The sequence below is a fragment of the Podarcis muralis genome, chromosome 1, assembly GCF_964188315.1.
Source record: "Podarcis muralis chromosome 1, rPodMur119.hap1.1, whole genome shotgun sequence".
Classification (NCBI taxonomy): domain Eukaryota; kingdom Metazoa; phylum Chordata; class Lepidosauria; order Squamata; family Lacertidae; genus Podarcis; species Podarcis muralis.
In genome coordinates, this window is record NC_135655.1 from 117,906,444 (window position 1) to 117,930,320 (window position 23,877).

The 23,877-nt window shown below is 45.2% G+C and overlaps 1 protein-coding gene across 3 annotated transcripts in view; it reads right to left on the reverse strand.

Annotated features, from left to right (window-relative positions):
* Positions 1 to 8,347: 8,347 nt before the first annotated feature.
* Positions 8,348 to 23,877, reverse strand: part of CALCRL (calcitonin receptor like receptor) — a 91,639-nt gene continuing 76,109 nt past the window's right edge. For 2 of the 3 annotated variants that reach the window (XM_028750200.2, XM_028750204.2), the window contains exons 10-13: positions 23,303 to 23,369; positions 21,932 to 22,150; positions 18,906 to 18,947; positions 8,348 to 14,051 (exon numbers count right to left, since the gene is read on the reverse strand). In XM_028750200.2, the coding sequence (XP_028606033.2) occupies positions 13,767 to 14,051; positions 18,906 to 18,947; positions 21,932 to 22,150; positions 23,303 to 23,369 (613 nt within the window). In that variant the 3' untranslated portion in view covers positions 8,348 to 13,766. The remainder of the gene's footprint in view (positions 14,052 to 18,905; positions 18,948 to 21,931; positions 22,151 to 23,302; positions 23,370 to 23,877) is intronic. The other variant, XR_013390393.1, reaches the window with a different exon arrangement.

Sequence of the window (23,877 nt, forward strand, 5' to 3'; positions counted from 1 at the left end):
CAGAAATTTTTTAAGACAAACAAACAAACAAACAAACAAACAAACAAACAGACAGACAAGCATACATCCTAATTGTGGTTAAACCAGTCTTAATAACATTGTTAAGTGACTTCCTCAAATCCCCCTGGTTGAATTTCATTGTATATCATTTTAGCAGTTTTCCAAAATCAATCTTCTCAAAAAATTAACTTAATCACTTAGCATCTTTCATTCTTTCTAATCTAACTTTAAACATCTTAATTCCTATCCTTACATATTTAAATCCCAAGCCTATCTAATATTTGCAAGCTTTTCCAATTAAATTATCTTAACATATTTAGCTAAATAGTCTTTAAATTCTATCCATTCTTCCTGGTACTCCTCCTCCTTCTGGTCACGGACTCTTCCAGTCAGGTCGGCTAGCTCTGAAAAATCCATCATCTTCATCTGCCAGTCTTCCACTGTTGGTTCTTTTGCTTCTAACACAGGTACTCTCATACCCCACAAGTGTCCTGGAGAAATGGAACATACTGTTTTCTCATGGAAGAGCACAGTGGCCATTTTGAGTACTGCAATCTCGCGTGATTTCACATTGTGATCTCATGCCGAAACTCCCCCCCCCCCGAAAAATGCTTTCTTGGGGGGCCACGATCTTTAGGTGATCTCTCACAGGTCATAAGACTCACACGGGAGCACAGGCAGGAAGATTTGCATCCTGGTTTGGGAACTCGAGATGTTGGTGGCCTTCAATAATACCTAACCTATTTTCAAAATTACTGAGGAAACCTTAAGGCATTACATAAGTGCTGGCAGAATTACTCTGTTACCATTTTGCCATTTTTTTTTTACACCAGTTCAATTTTGTAAGAAGGAAGCTGCCTCACTCACTTAAAAAAAATAAATAAATAGTACGCTCTGCCTTGTCATCCCATTTATTATTAAAAAATTGAAATGCTTCCCAAAAACGATTGTTCGAAACATATTGTCTTAATATCTTGCACAGTTTTTCATAACACTGTTACTCAACGTTAGCAGAGATTCATTACTCAGACCATCTGGAAGTGCCAAAACTAGTAACAGCAACGCTCAGTCATTTTTTAAGGGACCAAAAGCTCTCCGCTGAACTCCACTGTTTTAATTCTTCCAGGCATTGCACAAATGCGGCCCATGGGGCATGACAGATAAAACTCTGAGGATATCCAGAAATTGGTGGTAGCAGCAGGGTTTGCTTGGACAACATCTGTTGTGTATAGGACCATTGGCGTGGGTAGACATCAAAATATAATCACCATAGCTGTCAAGTGTCCCTTATTTGAAGGGACAGTCCCTTATTCCAGCGCCATGTCCCGCTGCTGTCCCTTATTGATGATGTCCCTTAAATTTCAAAGGAAGCAGCTCCTCTCGCTCCCTCCCTGCCGGCCAGGGAGGAGGGAGGCTCCAACTGTGTTGCTTGGCTGTGTTGCTCACCCAATAAGAAGGGGGGTGGAGCTTGCATGCCTTGTGTGTGGCTAGTTAATGCAAGCTGAGGGGTTTTTTGAATGCTGGACGCCATTTTGTTGCACGTGCTGCTGCAAACTTTGCAGTGCAAAGCCAGGCCGGGGAGCCATCTTAAGTTGAGGCTGCATAGGCCTTGTGGTGCATGTGATTCAGATTCTAGTCAGTTGAACCTCTGGTTACAAAGTTAGTTGGACAGTGTTCTCGAAGCTACCAGCATGAGTTTGACCAGACTGCAGGAGGACAGGAAGACTGGAGTGCCTGGAACAGGTGAGGCTGCAGGTCCCTTATTTGGGCTGCTGGTCCCTTATTTTCAAGGCTGCTGGTCCCTTATTTTCAAATCTGTAAGTTGACAGCTATGATAATCACCGAAGTTTGCTGAGCGAGCAAGACAGAGAAATAAAGAATTGTGAGAGTGAGCCCCTGCTTTATGGCATTGCATGAGCGGTTTCTGTCTAGTTAACAGTTCTGATACTGAAAGCACCACAGTTAACGGGAGGCATTTCTGCTGTGTCAAGACTTTGTCGTACATATGTCACTAGCTCTATTGCCAGTTCCTGGAACGGAATCACCCGTTCGTTTCCAACAGACACATGGAACAATAGCTGAAATATTGGAAGATGTTGCACATTTGTCTTCCTGTGGGGATCAGAAGAAAGAAGCCAGGGCATCTTCCAAACATAACAATCCATGGGAAACGCAAAGGCTGTATCCTATACTGCAGACTGAAGCTGGTTTAATGACAATTTCCATCAGCCGCAGCTAGGAAGTTGTCGTCCAAAGTATCTCCTCCAGTATAACTGAAGGAGTGTCTCCACCTCCATCGCTCAGAATGTGGTCCACCTCTGAGGGTCTTCTGCAGGTTACCTCACTCCGAGAAGCGAAGTTACAGGGAATCAGGTAGAGGGCCTTCTCGGCAGCGGAACGCCCTCCCATCAGACGTCAGAGAGATAAAGAACTACACAACTTTTAGAAGACACCTGAAGGCAGCCCTATATTGGGAAGTTATTAATGTTTAATGTTAAGTTTTTGTATGTGCTGGAAGCCGCCCAGAGTGGGGCGACCCGGCCAGATGAGCGGTGTATAAATAATAACATTATTATTAAATCATTATTATCTGGTGGGCACCAGCTTGGGGAAGGCTGGCTTAAGGCACTTTTAACTGCCTAGGGACATATTCTCACCACCTCACACTGCAGATGGTAACATTCTGTACACTGACAGGAAGAGCACATCCACAACACCAATAACAAAAAGGCAAAGGCAGTGCTGCCTCAGGGCGATGCAACTCAAGTTAGAAAAGGCACAAAATAACTACTTTGTTGTTTTTCAAGGTCTCTGTCAGGTTTCGACAGTGGATGCATGGAGAAGTTTTAATGATTCATGTGGGATTTAGCCTTCTTTACAAATCCTGCATTCAGCCCAGTTCAAATCTTGTGAGAGTGACACCCTACTCTGCTGCAAAGTTGTTTCTGTGCACAAAGCCAGGTGTCTAAAGGAATAAAAAAACGAAGCAGGAACTGTTCTGTGCTTCTTTAGATTAAGGTTCAGATATATTACAGTGGTACCTCAGGTTAAGAACTCAATTCATTCTGGAGGTCCGTTCTTAACCTGAAACTGTTCTTTATCTGAGGTACCACTTTAGCTACTGGGGCCTCCTGCTGCCGCCGCACGATTTCTGTTCTCATTCTGAAGCAAAGTTCTTAACCTGAGGTACTATTTCTGGGTTAGCAGAGTCTGTAACCTGAAGCGTCTGTAACCTGAAGCGTCTGTAACCCGAGGTACGACTGTATACCATTTCTGTCCTGCACAGCATTTGTGATTCTGTGTGTACAACCCACCTACCCACAGCTGCAATTGCATGCCAAGGCACCTGAGCCACAAAGTTCCCAGGAAAACAATAAATCACACTGACATGGAGTATTTTGGTTTATTGGTTCATATAGGCCACAACTTTATTGGTTACAGATGTGAGCAGTTTGGCTTAGGCATTGGGGTGAAGCCAGGCTATATCCAGACTCCTGCCCGTCTGCAGGGAGTCCACAGAAGCGTAAACCACCCATAGGGGCTGTGACATGGCCCTAGCCCACGCACAGACTTCGGACAATATTCACACCCCAAATCCCTTTAACGGGATACCCTTACTGAGGAGGGGCAGGCGAAGGCAACAACCTCCTCTCCAACCAAACAAAGGCTTACCCAATGCCTAATCTCACAAAAGTTGTGATGATTGTTACTAGGTAGGTGAAAACCAAATGGCTGATGCCAATTTGCCAAGAGGAAAAAATTCCTACCCGGTTCCAACAACATGGCGACCGACAATTGCCACAGCAAAGTCATATCAGAGCAAAGCATGAAAAGAGGGTAGGTGTGTAGGGTGATCTGATGGAGAGGCAAGGAAGAGGGAGCTGGCCAGCTCTCCGGTGATTAAATTACTCACGGCCACTCCCACCTTGCTGGCTGATTGGCTGGAGCTGTTGCCCAACACAGATGACGCGGCTGGCTATGATGCAGGAGGAAATAGCATACCTCCCCCCTAAGCTGGAAAACCAGGGGTCAGCAAACTTTTTCAGCAGGGGGCTGATCCACTCAGCAGGGGGCTGTCCCCCCCCAAATATAGTCCGGTCCCCCCACAAGGTCTGAGGAACAGTGGACCGGCCCCCTGCTGAAAAAGTTTGCTGACCCCTGGATTAGTTGGAGACTGCTTTGAGTATGTGTAACTGATGGGGCGCTATGGCAGGGGAAAAGTTTAATTCCCATCTTACCTTGCACTGTGACTGAGGCCAAATTAAGATGGGTGAGGGTTCTGGTGCAGTTCTCTAAATAGGACCCCGCTTTCCCAAAAGGGAAATAAATAAAATAAAATAAAATAAAATAAGGTTTTTTGGATGTTAAAGACTAACACATTTATTATGGAATAAGCTTCCGTGAACCAGAAAATAAGTATTCTGAGCATGTGCAGTTTCACAACTCTTAGCAAAACACATGCACAACCACCATTACCCCTTTCAGCATTTGTCAATCTCGGTGAACAAAAAGGAAATTCCCTGAGATTATAAAGTTTCACATTTTAAAATCACTTCCATGGAAATAAACAGTAAGCCCTTAATGGAAGGGAGGAGACGCCTTTCATACAATTACTGGAATTGAACGATGTCTCAGTGTCCATACGAAGGTAATAATTGTTGTGTGAGAGATTTTCGAGTCTTTTTTATTCACATTTATTAATAAATATATGTACCACTTTTGCAATATATTTTTTCTCCTGTGTGTTCTTATTTATTATCCCCTCCAGGATATATTGTATTCTCCCGCCCCACCCCACTGCTGGAATTTTTGGGATCAAACTTTCTGTATTACTACACATAAAAAAATGATTAAAGAAAGGAGAAAAACTAATTTGTTTCCATTTCCAATAAAAAGAATGAAAAACTGAATATTTGAGGATGTTAGCTTGATCAACTTACTTTCTCAACATTCATTTGTTGTATGAGAGACAAGGCATTGAATCGACTAACATTTTCTCTTTGCAGAAATTGTAAAACAGAATCCGTTTTTATCTGGACTGTTGTTTTGAAGGAAACAACAAATAATTTCCTTATGCCAAAACAGCACACCCCTGTGACCTGCCAAAAAGACTGGGTTATCCAAGCTCTCTTATGTATATAAGTTTGATTTTTTGTTGTTGTATTATTATTGTTGTTTGGCTGTTTATCAGAAAGTGACTTCAGTTAAGGGATGGAAAAGCTTCAAGAAAAGCTTGAGCCCAGGTCACCAGAGAAGGTAAGGTTCGCCAATGCAAATGTATCAATAGTAACTAACAGGCAAAAGCAATCCATATTGCTCCCTTTTTTGAGGCTGGCTGCCATATCGAACTCATGTGGTTTTTTTCAGTAACCAGGGAGGAGTAGGGGGTGGTTTGGGCTACCGTATGTCTGGATTTTCCTGGACATTACAGGGATTTCAAAGGCAGAACTGACGTCTGGGGGAAATTCTGAAAGGCGGCACTTAGTCCTGGATCTTAGCCAAGTCAATCACATTTTTTGGTGTGTGTCTAAAAAATGCTCAAAAACTTTTGGATTCCCAAAAACACCCCCCCAAACTGAACAACTTTCAGGGTGTCCTGGATTTTACTTTTTGAAGCATGGCAACCCTAGGGGTGTAGAAGCTTGTTTTATTGTGGCAGCTTTAGCAGCTGGGGGAGGTGAAAAAAACTCATGAGAAGCAGATTTTTTTGGCTTTATATGCTCAGAGCCTGTTAACTTTCACATCTGGGAGTGATGTTATTTTGGAACAGACACTGCCTGTTCTTGTAGGACGCAACCCTATAAATCTCTTATCTGGAGCATCTGTAAATAAACCAGGCTTTTATGAAGACACAACAAAGCATTTTAAATTTCTCTGCATTGCAGGCTTTGCTTATTTTCTATTTTCCGCTTCTTAAGGGCTAAAATTTGAACAATCACACCTACATTTATTAGAACACCCCAAAGTAATTTGCAGACAATTAATGAACGCGGGTGGCACTGTGGGTTAAACCACAGAGCCTAGGACTTGCCGATCAGAAGGTTGGAGGTTCGAATCCCTGCGACAGGGTCCCTGCTCCTGCCAACCTAGCAGTTCGAAAGCATGCCAGTGCAAGTAGATAAATAGGTACCGCTCCGGTGGGAAGGTAAACGGTGTTTCCGTGTGCTGCTCTGGTTCGCCAGAAGCGGCTAAGTCATGCTGGCCACATGTACGTCGGCTCCCTCGGCCACTAAAGCAAGGTGAGCACCGCAACCCCAGAGTCGGCCCCACAACTGTGGGTGCCCAGGGTTGTGGGTGCCATGCGGCGTGCCTGGCCCTGGCACCAAAATTTGTGGGTGCCCTGTCCCTTCATGGGAATTTTCTGGGTGCTCGGGCACCCAGGGCCCCAGGGAGTTGGCACCTAAGAGTGGTCCTATCCTGTGATGTTCTTCGATGAGTTATTGTATTCCTGGATAACGTTGGCGCACTTTGCCAAAGGAGGAGAAGTCAGGAGGACTCTTCAGGATGGGCCGTGAAGTATCCAACATATGGAACGATGAAGTAGCGCTGTTTAATTTCTCAAATAAATGGCCGGGCAGAAATTATCCGGGCGTCTAGATGAATGAGTGCAAGAGTATAAATCTGGGGACTTTCTGCAGCCTTTGGGCTCCATGCTCATTTCATGACACAGAGATGGGATGCCATGGAGGGAGGGATGAGGCGGCAGAGGGAATTGGAGGATAGGGTGGAACAGCGCAAAAAAATGGGTTGTTGGTGCTGACCTTTAAAGCCCTAAACAGCCTCGGTCCAGTATATCTGAAGGAGCATCTCCACCCCCATCGTCCAGCCCGGACACTGAAGTCCAGCACCGAGGGCCTTCTGGCAGTTCCCTCACTGCGAGAAGCCAAGGAACCAGGCAGAGGGCCTTCTCGGTAGTGGCACCTGCCCTGTGGAACACCCTCCCACCAGATGTCAAAGAGAACAACAACTACCAGACTTTTAGAAGACATCTGAAGGCAGCCCTGTTTAGGGAAGCTTTTAACGTTTGATGTATTGCGGTATTTTAATATTTTGTTGGAAGCTACCCAGAGTGGCTGGGGAAGCCCAGCCAGATGGGCGGGGTATAAAAAATTATTATTATTATTATTATTATTATTATTATTATTATTATTAGGTGAGGCTTTTCTGGGCATCTCGATGGAGGCAGTGGTGTAGATAGCCTCTCCGGCACGCGCGGCAAACCGCCCATAGGGACAGAATGGGGCACTTGGAGCCCATAGAGATGGGACAGGATGGGCACAGTGCCCTTAGAGAGGGAAGGGGTGGGGCGCACGGTGCCTCAGCTGTCCTACAGCTGGGGGGAGGCAGCAGGCGGACAGTGTGGAGCCTGCGGGTGCCAAAAGGCATGACTCGGGCATGCTTCAGGCCCCGCAGTGAGTGCTGCCTGCCATTTTGTCACCCCCTGTCAGAGTGATACCCAGGGTGAACTGCCCCTCCCGCACCGCACTTCCTACCCCCCTGGGTGGAGGAATCTGGTCCCTGGTGTGGGCCGTTGCAGTAACCCTCCCGACTCCCATCCCTAGTTGGCCGTCAGCACTATTAGAAGTGTGAGCGAAGCACCCAGTGGGTCTTAGAGAGCCAGTGTGGTGTAGTGGTTAAGAGCGGTAGATTTGTAATCTGGGGAACCGGGTTCGCTTCCCCGCTCCTCCACATGCAGCTGCTGGGTGACCTTGGGCCAGTCACACTTCTCTGAAGTCTCTCAGCCCCACTCACCTCACAGAGTGTTTGTTGTGGGGGAGGAAGGGAAAGGAGAATGTTAGCCGCTTTGAGACTCCTTTGGGTAGTGATAAAGCAGGATATCAAATCCAAACTTTTCTTCTTAGAGGGAAGGAAGGTTGAGAGATTGGGCAAGAGTTGCAGAAGGAGGAAGAAGGGAGGGAGGGAGGAGTCAGAAGGGAAAGCCACGAGTGGAGGGAGGAAAGCAAGCAAGCAGGCAGTTGGACTCACAGAGGAGGGGAAAAGAGCACACCCAAACCCAGTGGCCGCGAAGGAAGTCACTGGCAGAGTGCGAAAGGTGAGAAAAAGCAACCTTTTTGAGTTTCTGGTCCATGGTTTCTCCTTGCTTCAGAGGCACTGATGTGGGTCCTCCATCCTAAATCTGGGGCTAACCCTGCCCTTGTAAATCATCCATTAATGTGATTCAGTCTTGGATGTTGCTGTTTGACCATGCATTGGAAAAAATGTGCAAACTCCAAGAGTCCAGAAATGCAATGAAAGTCCCTGAAGGGCAGGGAGAGATTGAAGTGTGTGTTAACCTTGGTGGAGAAGGAGAGCAACTAAGAATCTTTTAAGGATCACACGCAAATAGTAGTTTCTGACATTTTATTAACTGAACGCGTCAGCAGCAGAAGGAAAAAAATAAAACGGATATTCATTCATTTGAAGAAATATCTAGTAACACTAAAATTTAGACATTCGTTGTTATTAGATACCATTTGTAAGGCGAAATACTTTAAAATAAAATAAAAAATCCCTTTCTTGACTTCTTAGGTTACTAAAATGATGACTGTCAAAGAATGTTGAACCACCTTCAAAAAGTGCCATTATTCCAAGATGCTAGTTTACTAACCACATTTATAAGAGGATACACCATCCATGCAAGAATACCCTGCAGGTGAGGAATAACCCTGGGTTCAAGCCACTAAGGGCTGGCTCATACAGGCATGGTTGTCCCTTGGCTGGAACATCAAACAACAATCTGCATGTCTCAACGAACTATCACTGATTAATAGCCACACAGAGAACTTTCTTATCACCCAATATCTACTCAGTTGCAATATATTTCCATACAGAGAGCTCATATACAGTCGTACCTTGGATCCCGAACATCCTGGAACTCGGACGTTTTGGCTCCCGAACGCCGAAGAACCCGGAAGTGATTGTTCCGGTTTGCGAATGTTCTTTTGGAACCCGAACGTCCGACGGGGCTTCCGTGGCTTCTGATTGGCTGCAGGAGCTTCCTTCAGCCAACCAGAAGCTATGCTTTGGTTTCTGAATGTTTTGGAAGTCGAACGGACTTCCGGAACAGATTCCATTCGACTTCCAAGGTACGACTGTAGTCACTTGAGAACCCACAAGTGATGGCTGGATCACGTAATGTCCACGCAGGTTTGATAAAGGCCTCAGCTGATAGCGTCGTAGCACTCAAGTTACAATGACCTAACATCCAGGCCAGTGTACGGAAATGATATGTGGGTCTCAAAGAAATTTAGAATTCTTTTTTAGGGGGGATGGGAGCAGAGGCGGAGTTACTTAGAAATAAAGAAAGGAATGGCTGTTGTTGAGGTGGATCATGGCAAGCATGGCCACAATCCAAAGTTCTGTGTTTCCAGGGCTTTCCATTGTCTCCTTTGGAATAAATATTCCCGATTCCACACTGCATATCCAGAGCCTTCTCGCCCTGCTTACAAGAGAAAATCACAGCATGTCCCCAGACCAACAGCTTGGCCTTGGATGCAATGAAACGATTCTGGTTTTCCTCAGATTTGGGCCAACGCAGCAGCCTGCTAGATTAAAATCTACAGACAAAATGACATTTCAAAGCTCTCCTTGTATGGCTTTTGAAAAGGAAGGGATGGACCCTGAGGTACCACACCCATGAGCAAGCTCCACAGAAAAGAAAATTGTAAAATAAACATGTGTCCTTCAGTGACACCGTGGGTAGGGCAAATCTGTGTGTCATCTCTCCAAGAAAGATGAGTCTAATAGAATTAAAACATGTTTATTGTGCAACTTTAGGCCCAGATGTGTTTCCAGATGACACACTGTAAGTACAGCGCTGTCAGCTAATTAGATTTAAAAACTCCTTTACACCCAAAATCCGAATGCTGTGACCTATATAAAACAGAATATATTTGCATAATTTAGGCAAGGAGAGGAGGAGGTACCCAAAGGGACCGGAAGGATCTTTCTGTGGAAGATTTCCCTCCGACCCCTGGATTCTGAGACCAGAACACACATTTTCAACCATTTTTTTTATAACTCTAAAAAGAAGATATTCTTAGGAACATGAATCCTGTAGACCAGAGGTTCTCAAGCTGTGGGTCCCCAGATGTTGTTGGACTACAACTCCCATCATCCCTGGGCTCTGGCCTTGCTGGCTAGGGGTGATGGGAGTTGTAGTCCAACAACATCTGGGGACCCACAGGTTGAGAAAGGCTGCTGTAGACTTTACTGCCATGGAATCACAGGCAACACACAACCCTGAATAAATCCATGTTTTTTCAAATGACAGGAATGGCTCCAAGAACCCAGCGACTTTAATTTTGTAACACCACAAGGCCGCTTCAATACATTTCATTACTCCGTCAAATGCCATCCTAAATAACAAAATAACAAGAATTCGCCGAGCTTTCCCTAAAGCATCTGAATATGATTATACAATCGTGACGGCAACCATTCAAAGCTTTTTCAAGCCTCAAAAGCATTGTAACGGCTCACAAAATTAGCTGCCTACTGAAGCCTGTTAAATGACAATTAATGTGCAGCCTTGAAAAAAAAATGAGGAAATTGAACACTTCACATTGCACTGTGGCATTTATAGGCAGATGTTGTTCTGAGAAAGACAAAGGGGCTTCATTTCCCTCCTTGGCAGTCCTTTCATAAGAAGTCAGAACCACATTGGTATGAGACTGTTCCATCACCAGTAGCAGTGACTCGACAGTTCTCATTTTTTCTCCACATTAAATATTATTTATTTTAAAGAAACTGCCCCCCCCCCCCGCATGCCCATTTTCTTTGTTCCTAAGTCTTTTGGGGAATTTAATTCACCTAGGTCCACGTGCTCTCGTAGCTTTTTCCTGCTAGTCAATATACATGATTTAAAATAAAAATAAAAATACCTCATCATTTTAAAATGCACCAGTGGTATTATCCACAGAGTAAAGCCCTTCTCAGTGTAAGTGGAGACAGCAGAATAAAGTTTGGGAAAGGCGTGAGAAACAAGAATATCGCACTTACTTGCAGACCTCAAGAGGCTAAGTCTCCCAGAAGGTTTTCCTGCATGCAGTTAAGCTATATTGCACCCCACTGACTTCTGCTGGATTTAAGTACTTTAGGGGGTATACATGGAATGAGAGGAGTTGCAGTCCAGCAACGTCTGAGGGGCTGCAGGTTCCTCATCCCCAGGGCTTTTTTTCCAGCCGGAACTCACCGGAACTCGATTCCGGCACCTCTCAGGTGGGTGCGATTGCCATTATAAGAGAACAAGGCAGGCTTTCCAGCACCTCTTTTTCTAGAAAACTATCCCTATTAGGGCTGGGCAATATAACGATTTGAAGTCCAGTTCGAAGTCCATATCACGAGATTGTCTTCATAGTTTTTGACCTGGCAATACATTGCAAATCATGATGCGTACACGCTATGTAAAAAATCACAATATGGGGAGGACCGCGAGGCCGGTCAATGTCTTTGCATACCTAGACATCGTGATATATCAGTATATTGTGACGTTTCGCTGGTGATACATCAGCAAGTTTAAAAACAGCTCCGTCTTCATTTCAGACATTGTGATAGATCAGTTTATCACAATGTTTAGCGGGTGATGTATCACAAAGCTGAAAACCAAATACTGCCCAGCCCTATGGTTCACCTCTATATACCATATTTTTCACCCTATAGGACGCACCCGACCATAGGACGCACCTTGTTTTAGAGGGGGAGAACAAGGGGGAAAAAATTCTCCCCCTCTCTGCTCAGTGGTCCTTCAGTGAAGCGGGAGGAGAAACGGAGCCCCTTCCATTTCTTCTTTCGCTGAAGGGGCGCTGCACAGCTCTCCCTCTCTGCTGAAGCCGGGAGAGTCTTGCTCTCCCGGCTTCAGCAAAAGGAACCTGAAGCCTGCGGACCGCGGTGGGAACTTGCGCTGCACTCCGAAGGCTTCAGGAGGCTATTCCTGAAGCCTGGAGAGCGAGAGGGGTCAGTGCGCACTGATCCCTCTCACTCTCCAGGCTTCAGCGAAAGCAACGCGAAGCCTCCAGAGCGCTTTGGAGGCTTCATGTTGCTATCGCTGAAGCCAAGGAGCCTGCATTCGCTCCATAGGACACACACACATTTCCCCTTCATTTTTGGAGGGGAAAAAGTGTGTCCTATAGAGCGAAAAATACGGGTAGTTCCATCCTTATTTCAAACATTGTGATAGCTTGGTCTATCGCAACGTTTGACTGGCAATATACCATGATGTTGAAAAACAGATATTGCCCAGCCCTAATCCCTGTCCTATGCCTTCCATACCAAATTACTGTCAGCGCTACTGCCAATGCAGACTCCTGGGTCCATAAGAAAAGATGATACCTGAGTCAACTCATGGATGGGTCAGGGCTCCTGTACCCATCTCCACTATTGCGTTCTGAAGAGCCAACTTAGCTATGGCCAACTCATTCTCCGATCATTGCCTTTCCCATCAGTATATAGTCAGTCGGGTTTCTGTACCACAAGAAGAGTGAGCAGCTGCAATACATCTAAATCTGCTCTGGCTGAAACATCTAGGACCCAGGAGACAAACCAGCTGGAAACAATTCGTTGTATTGTGTTGCGTTGCATTGCATTGCATTGTGCATCACAGGATGTGAGTTTTAAGTGCCTGATTTTCTTCTTCTTACGAAATACAAACCTGCTACTGTCTCTAGTGCAAACTTCATTTATTCTATTCGACAATGTGCACCAAGGAGCACACGGAACTACGGTCCAAGCATTCGCTTCGCTTTGTGCACATTCAAAAACAGATCCTTCTGCAAAAAGGAAAGGGAAGCTCCATGGAGAAATTCCTTAGAGGAGCTGAATGAGAAGATGAAGAAGCATAGCATAGCATTCAGGCCCAAAGATTCCCCATGGCTTTGCGACTCCCTCCATTCAAAATAGTGATCAATACAAGCCAAATCATTGGGTCGGAGAAAGCAAGTGGTGACTAATGGCCCAATCCTGTTCATCTATACCCAGGAGCTGTGCACACCTAATTCCATGGGCCTCAATCTCAAGTAAGGGTAGCATGTCCCATTGAAGCCAATGGAGCAGGTTAGTCACTGATTAACGCCAATCAAATCAGAGCCATTGTCTATACTGCAGATTTATATCTATCTTTGTCAGAGTTAAATGTTGCACAGTCAACATGTAGAATACTTTACAATCATCGCATCCTTTCCAATACTTAATTAGGTTGCTCTGTTGGCTGCACTTAAGACGAAACGACATGATAAATACAGCATTTACAAGTTCTTCTGAGCATACAAAACGACCTCCTGGACAACCCCTAGTCATGATACAAAACCGCTGAAAATAAACCGAAAGTTCCCTTGATTCCCGTCATACAAAAGAATTGCCCACTTTGTCTACATGGGAGAAGCTGAAGAGGCAACATCTATCTATCCCGACACATATCTATATGTACAAAACACATATGTAGATCTAGGGCTTGATTGATCCCCATGAAAACTTCAGCCAGTATTTCCCCGACGGTTGGGCATCCAGAGGTCAGAGCATGAAACTTCAGTTGGTGGGCAAGACCAGCTCCAGTGTACAAACAAAGAGCAAGAACTCACATGCTGAGATATGCCAAGGCATGACCACATGTGAGAAAGAAATTAAAATCCGTCGCATCCTTCAAGAGTAACCGAGTTCAAAGACTGACCAAAAAAGTGTGGGTGGGAGGGTGGGTGGGACTGTCTTGTTGGCTCCTGGAGTCATCCACTCAAAATATCATGAGGGTGGGAATAAAGAGTCCTTGCTGATCAGCCCTACAGCTTTTCGGCTTTAAAAACAACGTTTTCCGTGTCGTAAATGCTTTTCCCGTTCGTATGTTCCCAGTTGCACTCGCTATTGTAGCTTTGACTATCGACCATCGTGGAGGCTGTGTAGGAAGGCGGGTTGTGTAGGAAGCACTCACGATTGTAGCTGAAGCTTTGACCATCGACGATCGAGGAGGCTGTGTAGGAAGCCGAGCGAAGGGCGTCTGAGTGAGAAAAGCTGTGCCCAAGCTGGATCCTGTGTTGCTTCCAGTGTCTCCTCAGAACAGACTGGACCTATTTCAGGGAAGAAGAGGACAGAGAACAGGTTGACAAAGATGGCTGCCTGAGGTGCCATATCAGAAATACAGTGTGATACGATAATCTTTATTGTCATTGTCCCATACAGAACAATGAAATTAAAAATCTACACCAGATATTCAGAAACCAACAAGCCTGCTATCCCAGCCTGGTTAGCCCTCTAAAAACTCTGATACCCCATAATTAAATACAATATACTCCCATAGAGACTACCTTACACTGCATTTAAAACCAAAATCGCGTTTGAATAGAAACTGTTTCTCAGGCGGCTAGTCCTAGTCTTTATAACCCTGTACCTTCTTCCAGAAGGCAGAAGCTGAAAGAGATCATTTCTGGGATGTGCACTATCCTGCGCTATCTCTGCAGCTTTCTTATGGCACCTGGAAGCATAGATTTGATCCAAGGTGGGAAGAGTTCACCCATTTATTCTCTCCGCAGTCTTTACAACCCTGGACAGCATTGCTTTTCCCCTGACCATGCAGCTCCCAAACCACACACACAGACCATAAGTTAATACACTCTCAACAGTACAATGGTAAAATGCCATCATCAGGTCTTTCGAGAGATTATTTTTCCGGAGGATTCTCAGAAAATATAACCTCTGCTGTGCTCTCTTCATCAGCTCTTTGCTGTTTTCTCCCCAGGTTAGGTCATCTCTCAACTCCATTCCCAGAAATCGAAACATAGAAAATGGCACACATTTGCTTTCCTCACCTAGTGCTGGATTAAACCCCATGGAGCCGCCTCCCCCAGGAAATTATCTTCTAATATGTTGGTGTGTGTTTTTTTAACAAACAAACAAAAGAATTTTAATAAACCAATTTCAAGATCAAATCAATATTATTTTGATCGGCTGTCATAGGCTGGTGCCTACTCTGCTTATTTGATAATCTGGCACTGTCTTCACCTTATGCTCCTAATTTCAAATAGGTTATATATTTGAATAACACAGGGGCTCAAGGACCGGAGGCACGGATTCCATGAATTGGAATTCCCTCCTCCTCAATTCAGGTAGGTAACCGTGTTGGTCTGACGCAGTCGAAATAAATAAAAAATTGTCCAGTGGGACCTTAAATTGGTCTTTAAGGTGCTACTGGACAATTTTTTATTTATTCCTCCTCCTCAGTGTGAACAGCAACAGACACAATGGTGGAATCCTTCCTCATGAACTGACTCAAGGAGAGCCACACAAAGAATGCTGTTGGTCAAGGGAGCCGTGGACTCGAAAAGGTTGAAATCCTCTGGTTTAGTTTCTGAAATTAAGTAGGCCTGGACCTGGTGACCCCTGGGTGGGAGACTGCCTGGTGACCTCTGTACAAATGGAAACAAGAAATATCCCCAAAACATGTTGGCCAACGTGAGATGTTCAGCATGGTTTAAAGCACCGTAGCATTCTAAACGTTATGCATCTGCATAATCTGGCAAGAGTTTTCAATCAGCAAACGTGATTCACATTTTTGTGGCGTTGATGGAAACGCCGCTTCCTGAATAGAGCCCAGTCTGCTTTCCTACCTTGTTTAAAAATACATGGGATAAAACAGATGAAGGCACACGCGGCCTGCGTTTGTTTGTAGAAGGACTATGGAAGGATGTTCTGTTTTACAATAGTTTCCGTTTATACAATATGGGAGGCCACCTGTGCAACAGGAAATGGAGTTTACCAGCAGCCTTGGCAAAAGGTATGCAGAACCCATCCCCTCAAAGAACCGTTGACATCGGGAGTGGAAGGTTACTGAATCTGCTTTGTCAAATATTGGACGCGATAGCAGCTGGGATACCTTATGCTCGGAAATGGAAAGATGAAGAAGTTCCCACCAAATAAGAATGGATAAGGAAAGTAATGGGCTATGTTGAATCAGCAAAACTAAAATAAGAGAATTTAATGATGGCTGGGTTTTTTGGGTGTGTGTGTGAGTGTGAGAATATTACAATATGAAGAACCCACGACCAGGCTTCGAACTACGAGCAACAGAAAGAATGTGAGATTATTGTGTCATGATAATGATGAAAAAAGAGGGAAGATGAGGTTCAGCAAAAAGGGTATAAGAATAACATCACGGAAAATGGGTTGGGAAGTTGAAAATAAAAAAAATAAATTTTATTATATTACAGTGGTACCTCGCAAGACGAATGCCTCGCAAGACAAAAAACTCGCTAGACGAAAGGGTTTTTTGTTTTTTGAGCGGCTTCGCAAGATGATTTTCCCTATGGGCTTGCTTCGCAAGACGGAAACGTCTTGCAAGTTTGTTTCCTTTTTCTTAACACCGTTAATACAGTTGCGACTTGACTTCGAGGAGCAACTCATAGCACGCGGTGTGGTTTTTTTTGGCATTTTTATTTAAAAAAAACACCAAACCAACAACTTTCGGGGTGTCCTGGTTTTTATTTTTTGAAATATGGCAACCCTACCCTAGTATTATAATACCACCCCCATTTAGAGTGGCCTTGTACCCCACTTCATAGAGGGCCACCATCTAGTCGAAAGGCTGTCAGTCTTCTGTTTAGAGTCGTCCTCTGTTTGAAGGGTTTTCCTGTCTGAGTTGGGTTTAAAGGTAAACAACCATAGTAAGGAGGAGCAGGAGGGAGCCTAAAGCTGCTGTGAGCAGCAGATTCAGTTGTCACACCAGTCAACTTGCTCATGGTCTTCCCTACTTTTTTCCCCTTTCTCCTTTTGTGATGGAACTCCTATTTGGGGACTTCCCTGGCTTTTTTCTGGCCCATTTAGGACCAGTCTGGATAGTTAGCCTTGGTGAAGACTTGATGTTTTCATCCCACAAAACGTTTTTGATTTGAGTTCCTACTGAAATGAGGCTGCATTTTAATGTTGTATTTTAATCTTGTTTTTTAAGTTGTTTTTATACTTGGTGTTAGCCGCCCTGAGCCCGTTCTCGGCTGGGGAGGGCGGGGTATAAATAAAAATTATTATTATTATTATTATTATTATTATTATTATTATTATTATTACTACTACTACTACTACTACTACTACTATGGTGGGATGTACTGGAATTCTGTTTAAATGATCACTGTGATGTCTAAATTTGCACATCATGCAAACTGTATGTGCAAATTGTACGCACAACCATGTCCTCTTTGGGCTTTTCCTTTTTATGGGGAGATGCTTCAGTTGCTATCCGCCCCCCCCCCCCCCTGTTCTCGGTAAGGCAGAAGCGGTGCATTGCTGCACATTCATCACACTGGAGGAAACAGAAATATCCGTGTGTTTCCACAGCCGCTTATATAAACTGGGGTTTCAATATAATTTAAGGAAGTCCATGGGAGGAAAGTTTCCCATCACTTTCCCACCCCTTCCGTTCCCTGCATCCCATCCCAAATGGGCCCCTGACACTCCCCCCCCCCCACTAGAAAGGGTTTTTTGGGGTGTGTGTAAGTAGCTGCTGGTCTCAGAGGAAGGGAAACTTTCCTTCCACAAACGTCCTTAAATTAACTTAGAATTCGAGCCACATAATTCCAGGAATCCATTTATTGGTAACAGACTCTCCATGGTATTACCACTCCTCTGTGAATCCAGTACTGAATGGTACGGAAGTGTATTTCCTTCTTCAAGAGGGATTTTCCATCTCATCCCAACATCCGTTTTCTGTAGCGAATGACTAAAGGAGACCGATAACCCTAGCTTGCACAGGAGGACCAAGTAGTTTGTGAGGTACATGAAGAAATGGTCACTGTGGGAGCTGATCAAAACCCAGCTATGTGGAAACTGTCCCACATTTTGAGTCTTTTGTGCATAGCAGCTCACCATGTATACGGAGTGTTTTTTTTAATGTATTTTTATTAAAGATTTTCTTAGTTTACAAAAAGTATGTGCAATGTCTCTATCTCTCTTTTTTCCTCCATTCTTTACAGATCCGTTTCATTTGTTGAGACATTAGGAGGAAGAAGGGGGAAAGGGGGGGGGGGAGAGATGGGTGGGGTTGGGTGGCGGTGTTTCTATTACAGTGGTACCTCGGGTTACATACGCTTCAGGTTACATACTCCGCTAACCCAGAAATAGTGCTTCAGGTTAAGAACTTTGCTTCAGGATAAGAACAGAAATTGTGCTCCGGTGGCAGCAGGAGGCCCCATTAGCTAAAGTGGTGCTTCAAGTTAAGAACAGTTTCAGGTTAAGAACGGACCTCCGGAACAAATTAAGTACTTAACCCGAGGTACCACTGTATACTTAATATATATAGGGTTTTGTGTCAGCGTTGCTTGTGTAGGTTCTGTGCTATTCACTTGTGTTCCTTTGGTGGTGAGAGAGGTTGGGGTTGGCCCAGGGTGTGGTTGTCTGTTTGTGATTGGCTGTGGTGGTCTTTGTTTTCGTGTGTGAGTGGGGTGGGTGGGTGTTTTGGGTCAGGTTAGCCATATTGATTGTATGCTCTTGGTGGATTTTTGTCATTGTTTTGTTCGGCTGTGTATGTAACAAATGGGAGCCATACCTGGCTGAAGGCATCTTCTTCTATTTGTCACCGTGTCAGTTTCAGTTTATTGGTTACAAGTATTAGAAATCACCCCAGAATTGGCCCTACTAAACATCTTCCAAGACAATAATGCCCATTTACACCACAAAGAACTCATAACCCACCTACTTTCAGCAGCCAGAAACACCATAACCAGACACTGGAGAGACCTGTCAGGAGTAAGTACAGACCAACGGTACCAAATAGTATGGCAAACAACCATGTACACAGAGTTCACAGGGCTACAAGAAATGTTTCTCCTCAGCTTTGTGGTGGAAAATGGAAGCAAGGGCCAACGAGCATTTCACACAACTGTATCATGATATGAAAGAACCTTCATTCGTAAAAGTAAAGAAATCAGTTACTGTACCTCGCCATTAAAAAAGCAGAAAATGGTTGCCACCAACAAGCCCTGTGGAACAAAACAAGAAGCTGTAAATCTGATGAGACAAATGCACTTAATAAAATTCAGATGCAAGTAAGGGTGATTCAGAAACTCAGAGGGACACATTTTCTTGCACTGGCTCTTGGCTGCTTTCTGCACTGGTTCTTGGCTGCTTTCTGCAACGCTGGTGGCATTCTCTTTTACTGAAGAAGAACAGGATATTTTAATGCCACCAGAGGTGTCTGTGCAGGGAATATATTAAGTGGAAACATCTAGCAAACCAGATCGGTAGTTGGGTTCCTACTGAGGGTATTCGGTGAGCCAACATGACAGTGACGAGGGATTGAAGATTGGAGTGCTCATTCTGTGATATTATGACAGTGGAAAAAGCTGTATTGTAACTTTTGAATGGGACGCGGGTGGTGCTGTGGGTAAAAGCCTCAGTGCCTAGGGCTTGCCGATCGTCAGGTCGGCGGTTCGAATCCCCGCGGCGGGGTGCGCTCCCGTTGCTCGGTCCCAGCGCCTGCCAACCTAGCAGTTCGAAAGCATCCCCGGGTGCAAGTAGAAAAATAGGGACCGCTTACTAGCGGGAAGGTAAACGGCGTTCCGTGTGCTGCGCTGGCTCGCCAGATGCAGCTTGTCACGCTGGCCACGTGACCCGGAAGTGTCTCCGGACAGCGCTGGCCCCCGGCCTCTTGAATGAGATGGGCACACAACCCTAGAGTCTGTCAAGACTGGCCCGTATGGGCAGGGGTACCTTTACCTTTAACTTTTGAATTTCTGCCAACCTAGCAGTTTGAAAGCACGTCAAAGTGCAAGTAGATAAATAGGTACCGCTCCGGCGGAAAGGTAAACAGCGTTTGCGTGCGCTGCTCTGGTTTGCCAGAAGCGGTTTAGTCATGCTGGCCACATGACCCGGAAGTTGTAAGCCGGCTCCCTCGGCAAATAAAGCGAGATGAGTGCCGCAACCCCAGAGTCAGCCATGACTGGACCTAATGATCCAGGGTCCCTTTACCTTTACCTTTAAACTTTTGAACAAATGTGTATTTGTTATGTACTGAGTGAATAGGATCCAAACTGCAGCAGTCTGATTGGTCCTAGAACAATAGGATTCAGAATGCAGCAGTCTGATTGGTCCTAGAAGAATGCAGCAGTATGATTGGTTGGCAGGAACTACCCAATCATGCTCCAGATAGAAGTGAATCCACAACCTGATTGGCTTACAGTAGAATTCCGGAATTAGCCAATCATGTGCAGCCCATTGTGTAAATAATGTATATAAAGCAGATACTTTGAGGGGACTGGCATTCATTCCTCCTCACCACTATGAGCTGAATAAAGAGCATGAAATCACTTTGCGACTCTGAGTATATTTCAGTATTAATTTAAAAGGGGGGGGGGATTGCCCTTTTTTTCTAGTGAGGCCCTCACTCTGAATGTTTTTCTCTTACCAGCACCCGCCTTTGCTAACTTCATTCTGACTTGGGCTGAGTGGAGTTGTAGTCCTAAACATCTGCAGCTCACCCGGTTGGTGAATGCTGGAAACACCCTCAAACAGACAAATCTGGTTATTAGGAAGAAGGTCCTTTAAAAAAAGAAAAAGGTGCCAAAGCAGCAACTGGTAAAGAGCTGAAAAGATCTAATTTTCAGGAACATCAGGGCCTAAATGCAGGGTAGAGGGAAATGCCATATTTTTTGCTCTATAAGACACACCAGACCGCAAGACGCACCTAGTTTTTGGAGGAGAAAAACAAAAAATATATATTCTGAATCTCAGAAGCCAGAACAGCAAGAGGGATCGCTGTGCAGTGAAAGCAGCAATCCCTCTTGCTGTTCTGGCTTCTGAGATAGCTGCGCAGCCTGCATTCACTCCATAAGACGCACACACATTTCCCCTTACTTTTTAGGAGGGAAAATGTGAGTCTTATAGAGCAAAAAATACGGTATGTTTCAAGGCTATGGTCCAGCTATACAAACACAGCCGCACAATTTCTTCTGCATTGCAAAACTGTGAAAAGTGGAGGGCATATTTCTTAGAGGAAGAAAATATTGAAACAACTGTCTGCTCCCCTCCCCAATCCTTGTGAATCAGCTTTGTATAAAGTAAAGGTTTAAAATGTAAAGGACCCCTGGACGGTTAAGTCCAGTCAAAGGCGACTGTGGGGTTGTGGCGCTCATCTTGCTTTCAGGCCAAGGGTCCACAGGCAGCTTTCCGGGTCATGTGGCCAGTATGACCAAACTGCTTCTGGCGCAATGGGACATTGTGATGGAAACCAGAGTGCACAGAAACGCTGTTTATCTTCCTGCCACAGCGGTACCTATTTATCTACTTGCACTGGCATGCTTTCGAACTGCTTGGGTTAGCAGAAGCTGGGACACACCGTCATGGGGATTCGAACTGCTGACCTTCTGATCGACAAGCCCAAGAGGCTCAGTGGTTTAGATCACAGTGCCACCCGCATTATATACTGCATATATCAACAGTGCTTAAAGGTAAGGGTAAAGGACTCCTGACAGTTAAGTCCAGTCATGAACGACTCGGGGATTGAGGCGCTCATCTCGCTTTACTGGCTGAGGGAGCCGACGTTCGTCCGCAGACAGTTTTTCCGGGTCATGTGGCCAGCATGACTAAGCTGCTTCTGGCGAAACCAGAGCAGCGCACGGAAACGACGTTTACCTTCCCGCCGGAGTGGTACCTATTTATCTACTTGCACTTTGACGTGCTTTCGAACTGCTAGATTGGCAGGAGCTGGGGCTGAGCAACGGGAGCTCACACCGTCATGGGGATTCGAACGGCCGACCTTCTGATCGGCAAGGGCAAAGCTCAGTAGTTTACACCACAGCACCACCCTATCAACAGTGCTTAAACAAAACAAAAATTGGAGTGGATCTGACAAGGCTCGCAAGGGGCATTTGGATCAGTTATCATCACGAGCACATCACTCCTTTTTTATTTTCTTTTTTGACATTCCTGTACCCCCAAGTGCAAACTCCATATGCAGATTTGATACCTGATAGTGTATAAGGATATGCATCACATAGTCATAAATCTCTTCGGCGATAGGGCCCACGGGCCGCCAGGGAAACAGTACAAATTCGATGCCCAGAAGTGGCACTAAAATGAGGGTGGCTCTGACAGCCTTCATGTAGAGATTGGATTCTGCTTGGTGGGTGACCTTTAGCTTGGTGATCAGCACTCGCACAATGTTCAAGAGGAAAAACAGATTCACCTACAAGGGAAGCAGAAGGACAGTGTTAACATGGATAAATTTTGTCATACAGTATCGACACACTTGTTTTGGGTGAGGCTCCATAGCTCACTGTGAAAATCCTATTGGATTGCGGGCAATTCTATGGCAGAACAATCGCAGCATGCACAGCTCTGCCAGTTTATGGAAGCAAGGGCAGGATGCTGGCAGTAGTGGTAGGGAATTTTCCATAACTGTGGGCCAATTTTTGGGGGGCATTTCAGGGGAATTGGAAGATTATTGGCTACTCTAGTACACACGCACACAAGCTCATTTTGGCTGTTGGTGGAACACAGCGAGCAGAACATCTATGTTGATGGAGATTTCTGGGTACACATGGGCCTCTGGTGGCGTAAGTATAATTCTGCCTGAGGATGATAGAATCATAGGCCTGTAGAGCTGGAAGGGACCCCAAGGGTCATCTAGTCCAACCCCCTGAAATGCAGGACTCTGAGCGAAAGCATCCATGACAGATGCCCATCCAACCCCTGCTTAAGAACCTCCATGGAAGGAGAGTCCACCACTTCCCAAGGGTGCCTCTGTTTCACTGTTGATCTTCACCTCTTGCACTTGTGCTGACAGCCAGCCTCAAAGCAGCTGCAGAATTGCAGTCTAATAAGTATTTTTTAAAAAAATAAAAACTATTTGGCAATTAAAATTGCAGTGAATATCAAAATAAATTATTTGATGAAATATAAAAGCAGGCCATTTTGCATCCACTGTCCAGAACACTGAAACTTTTCAGCAAGTATTCTTCTTACAGAGAAGCTAGTTAGCAGAAATATAATAACTAATAACACACACACACACACACACACACACACACACACACACACACACGGTGCGTGTGGATCATCACTACCAAAAACCCCAAACTCAGGCAAGAAGTTGGACTGTAAACCTATGGGGAGAAGGAATATTGTCTCCATCTATCTAAACAGGTTCATCTTGCCAGATTTATGTGTCCCAAGGGACAGATGAAGAAGGACAAATTCAGCACCCGGGACTCAGGCTGCAAACCCCTGCTTTAAGGCCTACTCCCTTTTAAGTAGGAAATCATACTGGTCCTCATGAAAGCCAAGACGTAAAACCAGGATTATTTTTTAAAAAATACAATATTTTAAAAATTCATACCAATAAAGCAGCACAAATAGGACCATGGACGATGTACAATAGATTAGTCTCTGAACTGATCCAGCAGCTGCAAGGGAGCAGAGAAGAAATCAGAATTAGGGAAGAAGAAGAATCTGTCTTCTCTCTCATAAGAGGCTGTCAGGGAACTGCCATCGGAGCCAGAGGGAGAGGGAGGGCTCCAGAGGGATTCCGAAGAGCGTCCCGGGAGGGAGAGAAGCAGCACATCTTCTGGGGAAGGAAATCAGTGTAACACCAGTGGAGAAGGGGGGCAGATGGGGGAATCGGCGAGGTGGCTCCAAGACTCCTCGCCGGGAACCAGTGGGGAGAGCACGGGTCCTCCGATGCCCACACCCTCCCTGCGCAGAAGGCTTCCGCACAGGGAAAGTAGGCGGAGACTAGGTGTCAAAGAGCTTCTATGCTGGAAGAAGTTCAAGAAATGCCCATTAACAGATTCTGCCAGCGATGCGTGGTGCGTGGCTGTCCAGACAGAAAGGGTTCATTCAGGCAACCAGCCAAGGGTGGCGTTGATTTACACACAAGCAACCCCTAGAACCATTACAGAGGTGCTCTTGAGA